The sequence below is a fragment of the Semicossyphus pulcher genome, unplaced genomic scaffold, assembly GCF_022749685.1.
Source record: "Semicossyphus pulcher isolate SPU_LCO1_2020_fin unplaced genomic scaffold, fSemPul1.0.p SCAF_2, whole genome shotgun sequence".
Taxonomy (NCBI): domain Eukaryota; kingdom Metazoa; phylum Chordata; class Actinopteri; order Labriformes; family Labridae; genus Semicossyphus; species Semicossyphus pulcher.
The window spans coordinates 14,866,372-14,887,845 of record NW_027211693.1 but is presented as its reverse complement, the minus strand read 5'-3'; the positions used below and the strand labels follow the sequence as shown (position 1 = coordinate 14,887,845).

Sequence of the window (21,474 nt, the reverse complement as noted above, 5' to 3'; positions counted from 1 at the left end):
TTTGATGGAGAAAAAGTAGACGTGACAGTCACGTTATTTTTCGGCCATAGTGTCAGCTGCCTTCCATGAATGCTGCTGTACCCGGCAGGTGGTGAGCAGACAAGCGTCCCTCCGCAGCCTACCAAAATATACTCGTTCTGTGTTTGGCAATTGCTTCCTCATAGCTCCCAAACTCTACTGGAAGTGGTGCATTTAGCAGTTGCTAATACTAATTTGGATCCGAGAAGGCGCAGAATGGATTATGTTGCATGTAATTTGAGAGGTTTATATATTAAGTTTTGCAGGGTTTTTTGGGCCATTTAATTCTCCAAAGACTTCCAGTTTTCAGTTAAATTCTACTTTCAACTGTAATAAAGCTGATTTTAATAAAAATTTTCTCACAATGGAGAAAAATATTTTTGCTTGGTGCAGTGCTTAGCCTAAACCCAGGTCTGCCAATGGAAAGCATGTGTACTCTGAAACATTCCAATGCTAAACACATTGAAAATGTCCAGGGGTATCATAATGATCAGTGGTACAGGAACAGTAATTGGTGATATTACCCATGCACTCTTAATGCACCAGTTGACATTCCCCATACTGCAAACACACGCCCCTTGAGATCTGCTTCTTCTGGGTCCGAAGTTCATGGTAGTGTTTGAAAGAGAATCCTGAAAACAATTATTTTAATCTAGTGTGATGGATGGGTTCTAGTTATGAGTGAGTGCAGAAAAAGTGAGTTGCATTTGAAATGGAGCTTCCTTGTTCACCTCAGCTCATGGAACACTCCCAGCATGGCAAATGGTCTACTGTGACAGGCTGAATTTCTAGGCTGGCAAACAGCATTATTCTCATTCCTGGTCCCATTGTCAGCTCTCATTGAAATCTGCTGTCACGGACTGGAGCCTGATGCTGAGCAGGGCTGCTGGCCTCCCTGCATGTGTCTATCTCTGTCTACACTCATACCGGCCAACCAAAGTGGTGATGTAAGAAATCAGAGGTGGAGGGAAAGAGAGATGGACAGAGGGAGAAGAAAAGAAGAAAGAGAGACAGAATAGTTGTTTTGGTCTCACAATGAACTACTCATCCACCGTGAAGTGAGTAAAGAAGGGAAAAAAAGGAAAAATAGAAAAAAGAAAACTCTCTAGAGCTCATCACTCATCCCGAGCTGGAGGAGCCAGACAGGTCTGTTTCCTGTTCCTAATATTCTTCATGACAGACTGTCCATTTAAAGTGCTGGCCTCGCTGATCCTGCTCTATCACTTTCATGGTGCAGGGATGTGTATACCTTAAACAACCAGAGAAGAAACTGTTGTATTTCTAGCCACTGTGAGAGTGTAAAATTGACTAACGTTTATGTATTCTTAATGTTGTACTAGCAGGCAGATTAAAACATTTCTATGGAAAAAAGAAACAAATTAAGTACTTATGATGCAGCCGGGCTCAGGTGCAGGGAAGTTTTTTATTCTTTAACCTTCCACAAAATAAAGTGTTTCTCTCAGGGCGATTGTTAAGACTTGCAAATAGTATTTTATTTTATTTTTTTTACCTGGCCTCTGCTTTTTTTTTACCCCCTCTAATCGTGCAAACATGTACATGCAGCAGTAAACAAAATGTTCACTTAAATCGACAAAAATCCTGACCCATGGCTGACCTCATAACCTGATATTGGGCTGATGTCAATTCCTGACGTTGGCCTGATGTCATAAACTGATGTTGGAGTTACGTCAAACCTGTTGTTAGGTGACGTCAAATCCTGTTGTCAGGTGACGTCATAACCTGACGTTGTTGTGATGTCAAATGCTGACCTTGAGCGGACATCATAACCTGACCTTGGGCTGACTTCATAACCTGACCTTGGGCTGACTTCATAACCTGACCTTGGGCTGACATCATAACCTGACCTTGGGCGGACATCATCACCTGACCTTGGGCTGACTTCATAACCTGACCTTGGGAGGATGATGTCAGATGTTGATGTTAAGCTGACGTCACAACCTGACTGTGTCTTAAGAATAAAAGTATCCTTTGGCAAAAATTATTCACAAACAACAAAATGCTTCTGAGGAGTTTGCTAGGTGCTTAGCCAATGAAATGCTTCAAATGATGAATGGATGCAGTGATATTGTACATGGGTCCAACCATCTGACTCTGGGTTGCTTCTTACACTGAAATGTTTTTTTTTCTTCAGTGTTGCAGGAGATTTGAAACTTGTGACATCTTGGACTTGGGTTTTCTCTCCTCCTTGCAGACCCTCTAAATCTCAGTCCAACTGGATGGGAAGCATCAGTGAGCTGCAATCTCGATATCTCTCCACAGATTTTCAAAGGGGTTTAAATGCAGGCTTTGTCTGGGCTTCTCGAGTGCATACAGAGACAAAGCCACTCCACTGTTGCCTTGGATGTGCGATCTGGGTCAATGTACTGCTGGTAGGTGAATCTCCACCAAGTTCTGAAGTAGTGTCACACCACAGCGGGTTCTTTTTTCCTACCCATAATTCCCAGAGTCATGACAAGCTTTCCTGCTGCCGTAAGCTTCGACATGGCACGACAACTTAACGTGTAACACGAAAGATAAAACTGCATACCTTTGAAAATATCCCAATTTACAAAACTGTCTGCAGGTTTACCCTCGTGCAATTTCCAACTGTGTAAATTGCAATAAATTTGAAATACAGCACATCTGTGAGCCTCATACCACACCCTATTAACTTCCACGATTAGATGGCAAATGGAATTCCCATTGTGAATATTAATATGTGCCTAAATCAGATTGTCATTCAATTACTTTTAAGGGAAAGTGGAAAAGTTTACTACAAATCTTGGAACAGAGACTTCACTGAGTGTGATATTTCCCCCCCTATGGTTGAGATGGCCTGGTGTTAATGGAAGCTGCTAATTTAGGGAACAAAACATGACTGAAATGAAACACACATCATTTTAACCAAAACAGGAAAGTGTGTCCATTTCAGTGTTTGGCATACATCATGTCCACTCTTCTTAAGCCTCTGCAGCTCACTTCAGTGAGATTTGGAGGACTGGCATGAGAGAATAACTTCTCAACCCCCTGATTCCCTGCAACTCTATTGAAACCCAAAGACAAATGATCCTCTCTGTGTTACACCCCATCCAAAAAGGCATTTGGTCGACGTAATACGGAGCCAAGTACTGCGAGGAGTTTAAATGGGAAATGGGCACTGCTTTATTATGCTGCAGTGCCTTCAAATGAATGTGGATAATAGATATATTCACAGCGGTATTAATATCCTCTGAGTTCATCTTTTTTTTTTTCCTCCCCTCATTCTCCATTTTCTCTCTCACAGGCTCCAAAGTACTTTGCCCTTGGCTATGCCTTATACTAAATAGATTTATGAGAACATTTGTGTCATATTTCCTCTTTTCCCGGATTGTCAAGACAGATTGTCAGTGCGCCACTGATTGAGTGGAATCACCACACAGACTTAGTTCCCATTGTCAGGCCCCACATATTCATCTCTGGGGGTAGGGGGGATTTAACAAGGCAAATTGGCCAATGACACTTCTCTCAAGGCTTTGCTGCTGCCATTAAGATGAGGTCAGGGGTATGAAAACAGTGGATCCTTTGACTACATTTCAAACGATTATAGTCTCAGTAACCCTGGGTACATTTCTGAAAGAATGTACTGTATATATAATGTATATATATTATGCATACAGTATATGTTCTATGCAGACTGCACTCTTATTCGTTATGAGAAAATCTACCTATGATCAAGCCAGTCAGACAGGAAGAGGAAGGTTTATAGGCTATGCTTTTGCATTATTAAGATATGATTGGTACAAATCATTTGTACATATATGCATCACGAAGTATTATTCAACAATGAAATAACCCAACCCAAACGTCAAGTGTTGCTAGTCCTTTTCCAACATGCACTACTCTGCTGAAAATTTCCTGGAGTTGTCCGGGTGGGCTCCATGTGTGAACGCAAACGGACAAATTTTTCATCCCGACTTCATGCAGACGTTTTCCAGCCTGCCAAGAGGCGTTTATATCACGCGACCGCTGTGAGGGACTTGTGTGAAAGGGCAAATCTAAAATATATTTCAGGGGCAGACTGTCTTCAAATTTTCTGGAAATTGCATGTGTGAAAAGGGCTACTGATTCTCAACTGTACCACTAAAACACAGTAATTACTGCAGGCAAATGAAGGGTGTACTGTACATTGTTACAAACTCCAGTTGGCAGTGGTGATGGTGTGCTCTGCTGAGTGTGACCAGTCATTTGTGGGGGGAAGGAGATGGCTGGAAAAAAAAGAGCAATTTCAATCAGGAGGCCTGAGCCCCTTTGAGCTACCCAGACCTCTGTCAAATCCTTCATCCCTCAGAGTGATTTATCGGTAGAGATCCGAGATGACATGGTGGTAGGAGAGACTACCAATCCTCTGATCAGACAGAGGTGGAGCTCACAGTGAATTATGGGTGTAGTTTGGATACACAGTCAATAATAAAAGGAGAATTGGTCTCATAAGAGAAGGCAACATGTTTAATAAGGTAACAAAACCTTGTGTGAACCTAAAAAAGCCCGAAATGTAGAAAACTTTGGAAATATTCAATTTTAACTACACCCATTACTGCTGCACTAAAATGATATCTTTTTTAAACTATGATTTCAAAAGATAAACAGTGAATGCAGATGTGGTCTTATTTTCCTATTTGTTATCTTAACAAAGGCAAAAAAATGGTTCCAATGGTGTCAAGTCTGAACTTGACAAAGTACTCAGTATCAAGGTCAAAGATTGTACCGTCACCACACATAATTCAATAAGCTGCAGTGATATATCTCTCCTCATGCTTTTATCACTTTAAAAAGAGCCGGAGTTCCTGAATGACAGTGGTGTCTCTATCGCCGCTCTTCACTGTCTGAAGGAAAGTGCTCGATGCTCTCGTCCTTGCCCGTTCTTCAGGTTGTAATGATTTTACCAGCTTTACGCAATCAATGCTTTTGGGAGAAGAAAAACTAGAGCAGCTTATTCTTCACTGACCTAAGGGCAAGGCAGCCCAACCATTTGTGTGCTTGCTTTTCTCTCTGGAGAAAACAAGTTGTTGAACACAGTTGCAATTAATTCTAATATGAGGAATTTACATAGATGCATATGTTTGATCTTATTTTATATTGGGATTTGATATGACCCTAAGGTAAGCACTGCAATTAACTTTGGCCTCAAGTGTTTGTGTTCACTCAGTGGACATGTTAATATGCTGTACGTTGTTTAACTGGAATTTTAAAATTGCAAGATAATCTGAATTTGCATCTACGAACACAAAATGATAACTATTGTACAATAACAGACAACAAATAGCTTTAACTATGATAACAATGGTGGTGCTCTATGCGACAGAAAAGTTGCATTTGCTCCAATGCTTTTACCAAATTACATTAAAAATATTTTTTAATTAGATATAAAAATATATATAACAAGACAGAAAACTTGTTATTTTAGCAATTTCAAAGTAGCTTTAAAGCTATGGTATAAATTTGAGTTGCCAAAAGCTCCAGTGATAAGAAAAAAAAGGGTTAGATTTGAAACATATTAGAGCTTGTAATTAGACAAAGTAACGTAACACATATAAGACATTAATTAAATAAGGACCCACAATGAAGTTGTTAGTGTCCATAAATTATCACAGTCATGATGCTTTGTTACAGTTTAAAATGAGCAGATTTAATTATTAATTTAATTGCTCACAGTGAAAATAAACATAAATAGACATATTTCACACATGTTCTTAATTAGGCCTACATTGGATGTAAGCCCATTTTGAGCTGCCGCATATTGTCCTTACTATTCATATATACACTATTATTTTCAACTGCATAAAGCCATGTGTCCACAGTGCATTGTTAAAGCACAGCCCTTCCCTTTGTCCAGGTTATATCTGGAACATCTGCAGCATGCTGCCCCTGCCTCCTTACATAATCATGTGAATTCTAATCAAAATTGACCTTGATACAGGCAGGCTTTGATAATGGCTCAATCCTGGGAGAGAGGCTCCTGAGGGAGTATCTCCATGTGCTGGACTTGTCTTAGTTATGGTTAACCTCCTGCTTCCGTTAGGACACCCACTCTCCTCTGCTCCAGGGCAAGTCTATGGGCAGCATACTGATTCCTCTGATGTAATACGACTAACAATCATGTGTTTTTGGCTAACCTTAGCCTCCTAAAAGTCTAAAAATATAGCAATATAGATGTCCCCAATACTTGAGAAGTCGTTATAGGTGTGAAATTACCTGCGAGATGAGAGAGTGAGCGGTAGCGAGTTGAGAGACAATATAATTAAGTGGTAATGACACAATGGCTCCTTATAGTAATGACCTGCAGTACTTCTCGCTGTACAGTTGAGATGTGAAAGACATTGGATCAAAACAGTAAGAAATTATGAGTTGGAATATATTTAGTCAAGACTGAACTATTGTTACATCACCTTTTCAGTGATTTAATATGAATACAGAATTATTCGCATTACCACAAAATGCTATAATTATATGCTATAGCAATAATAAGCTATCACCTATCATTTCAATATTTATAGGCCTGGTGTATAAGTCACAAAAATGTTATTTTCGGGTTGTTGTAAAAGAATATGCACCGTTTTTGTATGGTTGTGAAAGTGCTGAAATAAACTGTGTCCAGATGACGGAAAGGTGGCAAACCAATTTCTTAGAGAAATTGTGCACTGGAGGAGAGAGAGCCAATCAAGGCAGGGGAAATTATGATTTCCCACAGAAATTATCCCTGATTGCACTTATCAATGATGTGCATTAATTGTACCGCCAAGCGTTGTAGATGGCCATTTGATTGCATTTGAATCCCCCACATTGCTGTCCGTGTCCCTTTCCAGTCAGCCCCTCCCCCCCACGCCTTTGACAATCAACAATCAGAAATCAAATGCCCGGGTGACGGGCTTTACACAGGTTTGTTTACATGAGATGGTTTAAGTGTTTTAAAATGTGAGATGTTGATAATATTTTGGTGTGTTGGTAAATCATTCATTTTATGCAGCCCAAGTGTAAATATTGCCTATAGTGTATTTTTTACACAAAACTCTAAAGTAAAATTGAATGGGTTTCCAGGATTCAAAGTATTTTTTAAAGTGGTAATCTTGAACACTTCAGTTTTGTTCTCTTCTTCCCAGATATCCAGACAGTGCTGCATGTGTGACGTCCACGGTTGGCTCCGGTTGTAACTTGGTTTTCCTCGCTGACGGTCGCTTTCCTTTTCAGACTGTTTGCCTTCATCTGAGCGTCAAATTTGTTTCTTTATCTTTGGATTTTCACTTATTTTTGAAGTTGTATCTGTAGTCATCCGTCTTTTCTTTGTTTGTTCAGCCATAGTAGATTACTGTTTACTCGCAACACTTGCAGAGACCGGAAAAGCAGCCGCTTAGCTCCGCCTACCCTCTCTGGCAGACCAACCACTGCTGGCTGATGGAAAACGTGTCGCTAACTGGGCGCCGCTTGTGATTTTTTCCACTAAAGTCTCCACAGACACCCAGTCTGTAACACTGCAAATGCAAAGGCTTTCATCAGTGGGCCATAGGCTCAATCACCATTGTGTGATAGATAGTGACTTAACAGACATTTATTTAAATGAAAATCTTCCAGATTATTAAATGGTTGGTTGTAATATGAGTAGATAATATAACTGGAGGTTTACTGCAAAAGAAACCTGGTTGGATTGAAGAGAAAACATTTTGTAAGTCGATGGAAAATTGTTCAATCAGAAAAGGAAAGTGAAAGCAAAGAAAAGGACAGAGTGGGTTTGAAAAGGACAGACATTTTGACTAGAAAAAAAAAACGACAGTCGCCAGAAAAGTCTATCATGCAAAAGTTGTTTTTAACTCCATGTTAGAGCGTACGGTGTATTAAGGTGAAAAGTCGGCTTTATTTAATTTGCTTCACTTTCCCTCAAAGGAGACCAGGAGCTTGTAAAGGATTTGGAGATAGTGGTGAATTATTCAGCGCTGCTCAACTGTTCAACAGGCAATAAAAGCTTTCCAAAGACATGGAGCTGGCCAGCGCACGGCCTCTGATCACTATGTTCCTTTCTGCCTCAAAGAAAATCTAATAAAATTGACTTTTACAGACACGCTAGAAGAGGTTTCAGCTTTTCTCGTTTACCTGGCTTTAATGTGCTAAAGACACGGTTGTACATACGGAATAAAACATGAGAGTGGTAAAAAAAAAAAGGGGATTTCTTAATAGTTCAAATGAATAAAAGAGAAGATTTGAAACAGTGTTTTTAAAAATCAAACCAATGGACTATTTACCTGTAGACCTGTTAGCGCTTTTAATGCCTAAAATGTAATCACAAAGTCCCCTTAACTGTTACAGTACGCCGATGAACACCCTGTTTAATTAGATGTTGTGATCAATGAAACAAGAAGCAACGGGCGGCCAGATTGAAGTGTTTTCTTTGCATCCCTGCTCCTTAAATAGTTCCTGAGGGTTTTGTGCTACAGACATTTATTTACTGGTCTCAGCCAATTAACTGCCATCTCCTTCATTTCCACAAAAATGACAAAGTTGATATAATTCAAAATTTGTGGAAATACACATCTAAATATATACAGCGCATGAAGACTATTCAGTCCACTTACACAATGGCTGGCAGCCTCTGTCAAGTGCATAATTAGTTGAATTAGATTAAATAACCAATTACGAGACTAACAAAGTAAATAAGCCTGCAGGGACTCCACCAAATGCTTGAGAATAGAATTAGAGCGGAATTAGTTTATTGACAGGCTGAATGACAGTGTGGTCAGACAAACAGCTCTATTCCTGTCACAAAGACGGAGCGCTGGCTGTCGTCGGGGGATGGAGTGGATAAGTAAAGGGTGAGAATGTGTACACTAAAACAAAATGGGATGGAATTAAATAAATATATCGCAGGCTAAAAATTCATTTTAAACCTCCTACAGTAAAGGCCTTGGCTCTCTCCAGGCTGTATTCATTACCAAATGATGTTGGCACTTTATAATGCACAGTTGGGTGCTATGTTATGAGATGGTCTTAAGACATAACGATATAAAGACTTACCTCTGCTGGCACTCTCCACATGCTCCAGTTCTTCCGGGAACCTCAGAATCGCTTCATGATGCTCTTCGCACTTCTCAGCCAGGAAATGAAGAAGCGTCGTACTCTGACTGATGGATTTGGTGTCTCGGAGCTAGAAAGAAAAAAGAATTCAATTAACACTTGATTTATGCATTCTTTATTTCGACCCTTCCTGTCTGTATCTCTACACCGACTGTCAAACATACAAAAACCTCATCAATGAAACCTCCTTGTAATGCTACTTTTAGTTATTTAAATGTATTTCTAATTTAAACCTAGAATTAGTAAGATTTTCATTAATAAAAATCGTGTACAGACTCGTACTAAGATAATCTCAATCATCCCTTATGGCCGACTAGATTTCTACGTAGCTGCAGAGATCCTGCCCTCTACCTGTGTTTTCCTACTTGGCTGTGTTCCGGAAGTTTCTGGGCTTCAATAATCAGGCAGTGGGTGTGTAGCCCTCCGCCAATAACTGTGTGCACGATGTGAGGACGGGGCTCTATAAAAACGTAGCAACCGAGTGACAGATTGAAAGCAGGCATCCAAGGGGAAGCTGGTGGAGTTGTTGAGCCAGGGAGGAGGTGCTGACTTTGAATGTCGTGTCACCTTAGTACAACGGTCAAAAACTATTCATTCTGGCTTTAATGTGAAAATACTTTTTCGCTTGCTTTGCTTCCCTTTCTTTTTTTTTAAGAGGAGCTGAAATAAAAATGTGACCCATCCAATATCTAATGGCTTAAAACTAACAAATATGCACATACAGAAAATTCTAAAACATACACATAAAATAATAAAGTCCTAAAAGTATAAAGCAATGACGCAGGGAAGTTTGAATGAAAGTACTAAAGTGTTTTTGCCAAGGATGTACGTGTGCGTTTGTGTGTGCAAATGTGGAGACAAAAGTCTCCACATCAGTGCATAGGAAACTTGTTCCATATTCATTCCCCACCGTGATTGCCATGCTGTTCGAATGGCATGCTGGGAAAACTAATTAGCACAACCCACCTCTGTGTACTCATACTGATAATATCCGCGCTGTAAACAGCCTGCAGTCGGACATGCCCACACATGTGCGCAGGCAAACACATGCGTGTGCAAGCCCTCACACACAAACAGGCACATACACACATTTAGACAAAAGTGGATTGAAACAATTACAGGCAAAATCATACCCTTGTGCAGCACACACACGCACACACACACATTTTTGTTAGATGAAGATCAATCATTTGCTCACGTCGGGTAATCACAATTTAATTTCATGGATTTTAAATTTTAATTTGTTTATTGTTATCCCCCGAACTGTCATTACTGCACAAGAAGGTGCATCTCTGGTATGCTGATTTCATCTGCTAACTAATATTAGTAATGTGTAATAAAGAGAGGGTAAACTGGGAGAGGTAAAAAAAAACAATCAGGGAGCTGTAAATGGTAGCAAACCGAGCACTTACTGAAAAGAAGTCTGAATAACGTTCGCTTGTACATTATGTATCTCTAGATTCTAGTATATTGTCCTTGGCCTCGCTGATAGAATGTGTTAATGATTTAGAGAGGTATCTTTAACCTGGACTAATCTAGCGCCCATACAGGGCAGGAGAATGGGCAAGCTGTGCGGTTTTTATTGAGTGCAGTGAGTGTAAGTGGAGGAACCGTGTGGTTTCAGGTAATAAGGCAGCCATTAAAGTTATCTGATGAAACTGGAAGCATATTAGCATTGTGAGGTGAATATCATTGACATAATAAGAGCGGACCGAGTCGGCAGTACATGCATATTCACTGGTTCTTGAACAGACCACTCTAACCGCTTGTACTAATCCTGTACCCCATGAATAATGGAATCATCTGTACAGCATAATTAATGATTAGAATTCAATGTTACAGCTTATTTCTGAATAAAAAAAGATAAACATGTACACGTTGAAATACCTCAAGTAGCACAAAAAGTGTGAAGTAGTTACTGTTTTGTTTTATGTTATTTAGTGGGACTTGCCTGAACAGCATCCTATTACATCTTCTATCTTCTTTTACCTGCAACTTGTGTTACCAGAGGCCTCTCTTGATCTGTCCCTGCTGCCAGAGGATCTACTGTTTCTTTACTTTAATCTACAGTATACAATATTTTTCACAATGTTAAAAATATTCCAACAGAAAACATAACTTTTGGATGTGTTTTGTGGCCTGTTCCTTAAAAAATGTGGATCACTTACAGTACAAAAAACAGGAAGCTTAATTATAGCGCTTTAGTAAAAGTTTGTAGAAACAAGCATTAGGGGTTCAGGTGTTTTAATTTGGTTTTAAACTAAATTTTAACACCATTGCTTTACAAAGTCGCCTGTAAATATCGGAAAATGTCCAGTCCAACACTGTAATACTGATATATGTTAAATATTCTAGGGGGTAACATGTAACAAACAAAATAACACCATGTTATGTTATATCAAATATGCATTTACGCTGCTGATACACTTTCCAGATTGTAAAAACACTTTAAAGCTCCTGTGAGGAGTTTTTCACTGGTTATGAAACAAACTGAAATTAATTCAGATTACTCTACATGACCTACAAAAGCAAACCAGACCATGTGTAACAACATTGATTATTTCTATATAGTTATTTTAAATGCCTGAACGTGCTGGTGGGGGGTAGGTGTCAGAAGAAGCGATTAACTGTACACTGCCTTTGTTCCATGGCAAACATTTAAAATGAGTGATACATGTGACTGTTAAAGAAAGCAGTTTTTTGGTTAAAAAACACCACTAAAGCATGTACAGGACAAAACCACCAAAGAGATAAGAGGTACGGCTTTGTCCACAGGGGGCGCCAAAATCAACACAAACCTACAGTTCCTCACAGGAGCTTTAATGTCACACATTTAGGTAATTCACAATAGCACTAGGTAGTAGTGAGACCTGTGCAAGCAGCAGTGGGAATCCAACATAAAGCCGAAGGTGCTGATGTTACCTTCACAATATTTTACATCAGGACTTTCAGTCAGTGCAGCTTTAAGGTATCGTGAGAACTGTGGCAGGGGGCTGTGGACTGGAGTGTGTCTGAGCACAGGTTGTTGCGAGCTGGTCCATGTCAAAGCCTGGGGCTGTTTCTTAATAATAGTCCTTCCCTTGTCCCGGCCATTTCAAAGTTTGTACTAAAAGTGAAACAGGCTTTTATTATCTGAGATACCTTTATAATACCGTACCTTTATAAAATACCTTTTTATATAGGTGTAGTTTTTATATTTGTTGCTTACAAGGTGTCTTATTCCATCTTGCTGTATAAATGTAACTGAGAGTGAATAAATTGTCCTCCTTCAAACAAATCAGCCAATTTCAAGTAGATGGAAAAAACGCTGCTTCGTAATTACATTGCTGAAAACATTCTGAACAGCAGTATCATTCAATCTTTCATAACATAAATTGCCTTGAGGTGGTATATATTTCAAATCCCTCACTAGTTAAACGAAAGATGCCAGTACGTTTAGAACTCAGGTACATTACAAGCAAACATGCTTCAACTTAAACATCTAGATTAAGATAAATCAACCACACATACAGAATAACGTATAACAGAAGAAGTGCTGATGGGAACATAGAATCCCCACGCTAACAGAAGAAATGTATCTTCTGCAGCTGGAGCTGGAGCACAGGACAAACCTATTACACTGTATACTCCCTCACACAATTCCATATTATACTAGAAATAAAAGTGCAGATAGCATTACGCTACAAGGAGCATACAAGGCCACAGTTGAGAATGAGCTCTTTGAATAAAAGGAACTTTAATTGTATAATAACACTTATAATTGCTGCAGTAATTTTAGCTGCAGATAAGTAATCAGGACACAAGGTCACAGTGATGTTGCCTGGATGTAGAGTCAAATGCCTGTTAGATAGCCTGTATTCTTCAACCAAAATTGAACACAAATTATCGCCATGTGGTCTTTAATAATTAAGCAGAGTCTGTGAGAGTGTTTTTCCCTCAGTAAGTCGGGGCTAAAACCCAAGAGAGAAAATAGTTCTTTGTTTTTTAGTCACACAGCAGATGGTTTTATCCATTTACCCAATATGTTTCATTATGGAGACAGTCCCCTCTATATTCTTAATTATCATGCATATTTCATGCATTTATTAAGTGTACCTCCGAATTAGAGTTTAGCATGTTTTTTTACACTGAACATTTCACACATCTGTCCTTGTAAAAACAGACTGAATGTTCAGTTTGTTGAATCTATGCGACCAGGCTGGCTCCCAGGAGATTTGTGTGTCCTTGGTAGGACAAGAGGCTGTGACGGAGGGCTGAAGGTAGAAGGGCTGAAGGTGGGTCAGCCAATGCCCTTCTGCTTTCTACTCATTCCCATCATCAGCCTCCTCCTCCCTGATGAGCCCATTAGGTACCCTAGACCTGCCACCCAGGGGGCCATTTACTTGATTGACTAAAGTGAGAAAGCAGACTTTTTTTCTTGTCCATCTATAATGGCCCAATCAGCCCCCTGAGGCATTACCAGGCTCTACACTGACACTCCACGCTGATTCAGTCCGTCTGCAAGGATACAAAAGACATGCTGGATTCTAAAGCAGAGCCCTTTTCACACCGACATGTTTACTGCCTTCAAATATGCGTGTGAGGCGGTGGTGGCTTTTGGATTTCACACGTAGGCCTCCTATATGGAAGGCAACCCATGTTGAGTGTTTTCGCATGACATCACCGGTTGATTTGACATGATTCTTTATGATGGATCCATTTTTTCTGCCTCATAACAATTGTAACACTGATCCTGAATATTGACACCTAAAGAAGAAGTGATATAAATCCTCAAACAGGCTGCCTTAAATATGGACTCTGCTGCTCATTTTACTTGTTCATCCCCACAGTTTGATTGCCAAACTTAGGCAGTGCTGGGAAGAGCACCCCAAAAAGTACCCAACGCACTCTGTAGGCCGCCCAATAAATATCCTCATAAGGTTTATCGGCTATTAAAATATAAGACATTGAATACAGCTGCGTATGTGTCTCAGCACGACAGTGCCAACGCTACTTTAAAGGGACAAGATAACAAGGCGAAATTTTGGCTCTCAGTAAAAATATCTAATTTGTACACATGCTGTTGATTTAGAAGATATACCTGTTCTGTTGGATCTTTATCCTGTAAGAAGTTGGCATGAAAGAAGGTGGAACACTTTGTGACTTTGTGGATTTTTTAAGGGTTGTGCATGTGGCCGTGTTTCAGTGAGGGTTTTTCCCCTGCTTAATGTGTGGGGGTAAGAAATGCTCAAGGAATTCTCTAAAATCCAAAACAGAACTTTAAAGTCGAGGTAATATGAAAAATGTAATTTTAATCCTTTTAGATCACATCCCCGGTAATATTGTGCATCTATTTGACAATATAGGCCAAAAAAATACAGAAAATCAATTTCTTCGTATTCTTACATCAAAATCCGATCATTTTTTCTTCCTGTAAAAAAATTATATCCCGCGTGCTTACGTAGGCTAGAACCAACCAATTTCAACCAATCAATCTGCAACATTGAGCCGCAGAGCACCAAGAACCCTCGGTCAGTTAGCTAGCTACTGCGCTGTGGAGAACGTCTGTCTACACCCACTTCTCAACGATCAAATCAAATCCCTCCAATGATATGTCCCGCGTGCACGTCCTGTTTCACTCGGAAAAACGTCACCATACGGAAGCTAGATACTCTCGAAATGCCGCTTCAGCTCGACTTTAAAGCTCCTGTGAGGAACTTTCAGTTTGTGTTGATTTTGGCGCCCCCTGTGGACAAAGCCGTACCTCTTATCTGTTTGCTGATTTTGTCCTGTACATGCTTAAGTGGTGCTTTTTCTCCTTTCTTTAACAGCCATGATGTATCACTCACTTTAAATATTTGCCCTGGAATAGGTAAACAAAGGTACCGTGCAGTTAATCGCTGTCTGACACCTGCCCCCCACCAGCAGTTTCAGGCTTTAAAAATAACTATACAGAAATAATCAATCTTGTTGTTCATGGTCTGGTTTGCTTTTGTAGCTCATATAGAGTCATCTGAATTAGAGTTTCATAACCAGTGAAAAACTCATTTCCACAACTTAAACTTAACTAAGTCACTGAAATAATTAATCCAGTTTCAAGACTCTTGATTTGATACTCATTTATGTACATAAATAAATACCACTGACTTTCACTCTACATTTAGAGCCTCAGTGCTTTTGTTGTTTAAGTACTGTTTTCAATCTAAGCTTAAAGCCCTGTTTTCATTGTGACATGACTTCCTCTTGCTTGGCCTCTAGTGAGTCTGACAGTCTCTTCTCTTACCTTAGCTTAGGGACTTTTCCTCTCAGAACACAGTTTAAGGAAGCCTCTTGTTTCACTGCCTGCCTGATGTATGCATGTGTGTGTGTGTGTGTGTGTGTGTGTGTGTGTGTTAGCCAAACAGGTCTGCTTCAAGAGCTTGGTTGTGCTTATAGCTGTGTGTGCACGGCTGCCAGTCCTCTCTTTCACACCTCTGCATGCTGCGATTTTATCTGGCAGTGGACACAAATGCTGCCTTTTTCTGGTTTGAGCTCCACTGTGCTCCACGCCTCCTCATAATTCTGTTATTTTGTTTATCAAACATTTGTTGTTTGATTGTTGATATTGTACGGTAGATCTTAGATCTTAACTTGAAGATGCTGGAACAAGAAATCATGCTTACCAACTTTTCATCCTTCACTAGTAAGCAAAAGCCATTAGCTACTCCTACTTACTTAATGCAGCAGCAAGCCTGTTGAACCTAAGTTAAGTGGAATATGGACTTTCATGTTCCTCTTGTCTTGTAGTGAACCTTATCCATGCGTTGTGTTGGACAAAAAGCGTCTACCAAGGGAATAACTAAAAGATTCGATGTGTCATGTCGTATGCTGTGGTGCTGTTTTACCTTGACGAGGAAGTTGATGTTGAAGCCAAACGTCTGGGCGTTCCTCGAGCCGGCGTTCATGTAATTTCCGACCAGCAGCACCAACTCCAGGAGTTTGCTGAAGCCGTCGCTCTTCTTCACCTCCTCGCAGGCGAACGTCACATTCATGATGTCCGGCCGGATGTTGTTCACCTGCTCCTCAAACGTCAGCTTGAAGAGAATGCCGTTGAGACGAGGTCGTAGGAGTTTCACGGAACTCATCTAAGGGGGAAAAATACATACATTTTATTAAGGTGCCTTCTAGCCAAAGCTGATTTTTAAAAACTAATTGATTGGGCCCAGGCTTTCTTGGAGTAGTGGGCAAACCAACATGGCCACCTTGGTAGCCATTTTCAAAACAACAACTAGCTGGCAACTTGTTACTCTTCTTTTATGTGTTGATACTTATTTTTGAGAGGTCCCCATGCAAAACTGGCAATATTAACTTTACTGCAACTCGTCCTATACCATGCTAACATTACTATATACAGTATCTGCCTATTATTTGTGTGAGAAACCACTAAAAATGTATGTATTCAGGACAAATATGCTCTCAATTACATGCACTTTATGCCTCACTTATCTGCATTCAGCCACAGAAAGCTTTGTAAATGTGACGAATACAGTTCTCTATGAATTCGGGTCCAACCAATCTTGCAGTATCTTTTCATAAAGTACTAAAAGATGCTTTTTGGTTCCACCACCACGCCATCTCCAGTGTAATTACCACTGCGGCTAGTTTAAATGAACTGAAAATCAACTAGCCTCTTTAGCAAATGCGACTAACCTCTTTCCAGCCTCCCTCTTGACTTTCATATGGACAAAGGAATCCCCCCCATTAAACAGATTTGTCATAAATAATATAACAGCCTCAATCAATACTTGTGGGCTTGGGAGTGGAATTACTGAAGGCAGACAAAAACGAGCGAGGAAATAGCAATGAGAATGGGAGGGAGTTAAAACAAATAGGGTTTTGGCTGTTAGATATGTGGCAAAGCAGCAACCACAGACAATTTGTACAGATTGCTGCATAATCCGCTGCTTGAAGGCAATCTTCAGATCCAGCCCATAATGTTTCATTATGGCTCAAATTTATTCATGTGTATGGGCAAGTTGTCTGTCAAACAACCCTCTACTTCCTCCACACCAACATTCCCGCCCACCTCAAGTCCTTGCACACACACACACACACGCACACACACACTTGTAAAGGCATAAACACTCCTCCCATCGCCCTCACTTGAATTGATTTGTATACAATAAGGAGAAATCACAATGAATGCCAGCACGTCGGTGACAGCTCTGGCAGAGAAAAGCTTGAACATGGCTTATTTCCCAGGGGAACTGAACGGCTCTGCATTGAGGAGCTACTTCATCAGTGGGGAGGTATATGATCACAAAATTGGTGAGATCACAAGGGAAACTGCCACCCCCTGCTTCATTACATCTCCTAAAAGACACAGGCACAAAAAAAAAGCCTTCAGCGAATAAAGAGACTAGCTGGGGAGATGGAGCACATCTGCGACCCTTGGGTCTAATTGAACATTTCTTTAGTAAAGCTGCGAAATGTAAGTCTGTGATCTGGTGTTAAAGTTAAGTTTTAAAGATAGCAGCTCCTTTTACAGTCGAAAAAAGGAGCTGGGTATTCACTTGTTAAATGGATGGCTAGAGCAGTTAATTAAAAAGTAATTACAGCTGTAACTAAGTGGAAAGGTCAGAACAGCTTGATGATGTGCTTCCCTTCTTCTACAATTGATTTACAGTAAAACTCTGTCCTTTCAGTCACCTTTACACACCAGGTGGAAACTCAGGAAGAACACAGGCCTGTGTGCAACGATGAAACTGTCCTCACCAAAAAATATGATGTATAGGCCGATTGCAACAGCTTATTATGCTAACTAATAATTCTGGTAGCTGTTGTAATTATGATAAGAGCAAAGGCGGATGTCATGTCACATGCTGTATTATGAAGAGCGAGAAGGTCTGTTAGGGGTCGGCGGATGGATTGAATAAACACAAACCTTCCACCCAGGAGACCAGGCTTCCAGCAAGGTTGTAATAGTTTTGAATTTTTCTTTAGTTTTTATTTTTATTTTGTTTTGACTTTCAGTTTAGTTTTAATTAGTTTTCAATGCTGGTTTCTTAGTTTTAGTTTAGTTTTTTATTAGTTTTAGTTTTTTGTTATATGGAATACTTGTCAGGGGGGGGACCCAAAAGGGCCAGAAAAAGTATCGTAAAATAAGAACTCAAAACATCATAAATCATTGTTAAAATCTATATTAACGTTTCCCCTCTTCAGCCTGCCATGACTGTCACTGTAAACCTTAACTACACAACAATTCAGGATGTATCTCCATACATCTCGAGCCTTTGTTTTGGGATAGTTTCTTCAGTTCAACGCAAAGCAACGGATCCTTTTCACAAGCATCCAACAGCTGGTACTTTCAAAATAAAAGCCAACTCGGTCAGACTGAAAGTAGAAACGTGGAAGCTCTGTTTGATACAAAGGAGCCCACGTGCAGTGAAACATGCACACCTCTTGTAGAAAGATTCAAAGCAGACTGGCGTGTTTTACAGTAATAGAGCGGATCTCAGTGGACTGATACGCTTCTAGCAGCCCCTCTCCTCGCTGCTGTCACGCTACATGAAGCCCATACCTCTAATAACTGTACAGCAGAGTAAAACACATCACGTTGTGTTGTCTCTTTTCACTGTAACTCTGCTAGGGGTGTGCAGGGGGGACGTAAAACTGTATTTTACACCATGATGTTTAACTTTACGACGGTCCGCGGATCACCTGCGTGCCGAACCGTGGGGGGTGATCCGTGCAGGCATATGTATAAATTTAATTGACAAAGAAGAAAAATAAGGACATTTTCGCTATAATCTTATTTCATTTTGGTTAGTTTTGTAAACTCACAATATAGTTTCTTTGTAAAGCCTCGTTTTTATTTTTATTTCAGTTCAACGAAAATGTTTTTGACAATTTAGTTTTCGTTATTCGTTAGTTTTCGTTAACTATAATAACCTTGGTTTCCAGCACAAAACGTCAACGCCAACTTCAAACTAGCACAACAAACCAAGACTTCTTTCTGAACCATACCAAGTAGTTTAAGTGCCTAAACTTACCAAAGTACTTTTGGTGTCTTAACCTAATCAAACTGTGACTGTTTCACAAGGTAACCTGGTTTGTTCAGTCCAGACATGTAGGTAGGAGAACATTTAACCTGGCATTAAATGGAAGCTCATTCAGGGAACCCTCTTGTGAATTTCTTTAGAGTGTAGGAACAATCTGTGTGGTTATACTGGTTGGCGGACTTGTTGGAAAAGTCAGCAGAATAAGTCTGTGAAGGTTCTCAGTCATCCAGGTCATGGTGACTCGAAGCTTAATCCAAAAGGCAGCTGGACTTGGTTGAAGTTCTTGAAGATGTTTCACCTCTCATCCATAAGGCGTCTTCAATTCTAAGCTGACTTGTGGACAAAGCTAGAAGTAAAAGCCTCTGTAGGTCATGGATCTGGATCATGTGAGCCCAACGATCCACGAACACCAGAGGATGCAAACAACTCCCGTTGCTATGAGGTCAATAGCCCAGGTTAACGACGCTCCCCTCGATTACACATCGATTAGCATCCTAATGACCTACAGAAACTTCAACCAAGTCCAGATTAAGCTGGAAGTAGTAGGGTAAGATGTCAGAGCATAGGAGATACATGTTAAGATTGAGTTAAGGTACACACCTGTATTTCCATGTTTAATTTTAACAACACAGTTTTGATGGCGTCAAAGTGTACGGTCAAATTGAAGACCGGGCCTAAAATGTTTACTCACATTTACAGTGGAAGGCATTTGCTAATCTTTTTTGTCTGATTGTTGTCTTATACTTGTTTTGTTTTATCACTTTCCGAAGGCCATACTTAAAGTTTGCAGTATGTTATGGACGGCATTATTTATTCTGTTGCTGAAAAGAAAGAACTTTTCAAAGAACTTTATTATAGACAGGATTCATAGCCGTAGGGTATGATTTTATCATGAGACATCATTGACAGTTGATGTCAAAAGATGGCATTCACTGAATTCTTGATGTGGACTGCTAATCAAAAATGTCTGAACTGTTCTTTGCTCGAGTAAAAAGTGCTTTTAAAAATCATTGCCTCGTCGTTTGGAAGCTGGGTTACCAAATATTGACTTTTTTGATATTAAATATGCCCTTTATATTGTTAGATGTTTTTAATTAAATATAACTGACTCTCGGGGAAGTATCCCTCTTGATTATACATTTTTAAATTTCTCGGTCCCTTGCTAAACTGCTGTCCACATCCAGCAGTCCCCAACTAGAAATGTGGATAAAACAATGGTGGAGGAAGTCAGAAAAAAGTGTTAAAATGTATGTGCGTGTGTGAGGTATACAGAGACACAAAGAGTGAGCAATGAATACAAAATTGAATTTCTCAACTGTGTTCGACTGCAGCAGGCTGGGAGTACGATCGTGCATACAGTGTGTTCTCTCGGGGCGAGATCCAGTAGTCACCAGGAAATTATACTCACCACGATGCTGAACTGCTCCGACTCCACCAGCTCCTCATATTCACCCTTTAGTTCCGCCAGCGCACTCAGCTCTTTCTGCTCGGGCAGGTTCTTTATCAGGTTCTACAAATGGGAGAGCACACACAAACACGTACACACGGAGACACACACACACACAAACAGAGCTAGTGTTAATGTAAATCTCATATTCTGTCGATGTCGGGATAAAATGTTTGAAATGTAACTTCTTTAATACTTATAGTACAAGCATTAGGCTACTATGCCATGGAAGGACAAGTACATACAGTTCATATAAGGCTCATATGAAAAACTAACATTGACAAAGAACACATTTTTTAGCTCATCTGTTATTTATAAGACCAGATACCAGTCAGAATCTATATATGTTTGCCGATGGTCTGGTGGGAGGAAAAGTAGATAAGGTCACATAATCACTGCTCACTGTTGGCTTTTTACTGTGACAGTGGTGGCCCTTAGCCAATTACCCAATGTGTCAGGGACCTTCAGATAACTGACCTTCTCCTGCATAATCCACATCACCTTGCAATTGTCTTGAAAATACATGCGTTAGGTTTGCAATTAATTTGCTATTTTTTCTGTTACATTTCCCAGGAAAAAAAAAAGAAGAAGAAGAAGAAGATGCCGCTGCTGGTGAGGTTGGAAGATTAAGATGGAGATGAGGGAGATAATGGGAGGGGCTGTGTTTTGTGTAAATGTTAATTGTTTGCGTGAAGGTCAGCCAAGTTAATAAAATTGACCACAGCGACTTTTCCCTCCTTTTCTCAGAGGAGAAGAAGAGGAAGAGGTGCCCTTTTCCACTTTCTTTACAAAGCTTCTTTCCTCATTAGCTCCCCAAATTTATTCAGCGGGAGCCGAGTGGCGCAGAGTCACGTGGCCAGATGGGAACCTAGACGGTGAATGCAGGGAGTG

General features: G+C 40.1%; 1 protein-coding gene across 1 annotated transcript in view; it reads right to left on the bottom strand.

Moving 5' to 3' along the window:
- diaph2 (diaphanous-related formin 2) overlaps positions 1-21,474 on the bottom strand; it is a 411,814-nt gene that overhangs the window by 140,145 nt on the left and 250,195 nt on the right. The window contains exons 21-23 of the mRNA XM_069669466.1: positions 20,545-20,646; positions 15,981-16,220; positions 9,058-9,187 (exon numbers count right to left, since the gene is read on the bottom strand). Coding sequence (XP_069525567.1) covers positions 9,058-9,187; positions 15,981-16,220; positions 20,545-20,646 — 472 coding nt within the window. The remainder of the gene's footprint in view (positions 1-9,057; positions 9,188-15,980; positions 16,221-20,544; positions 20,647-21,474) is intronic.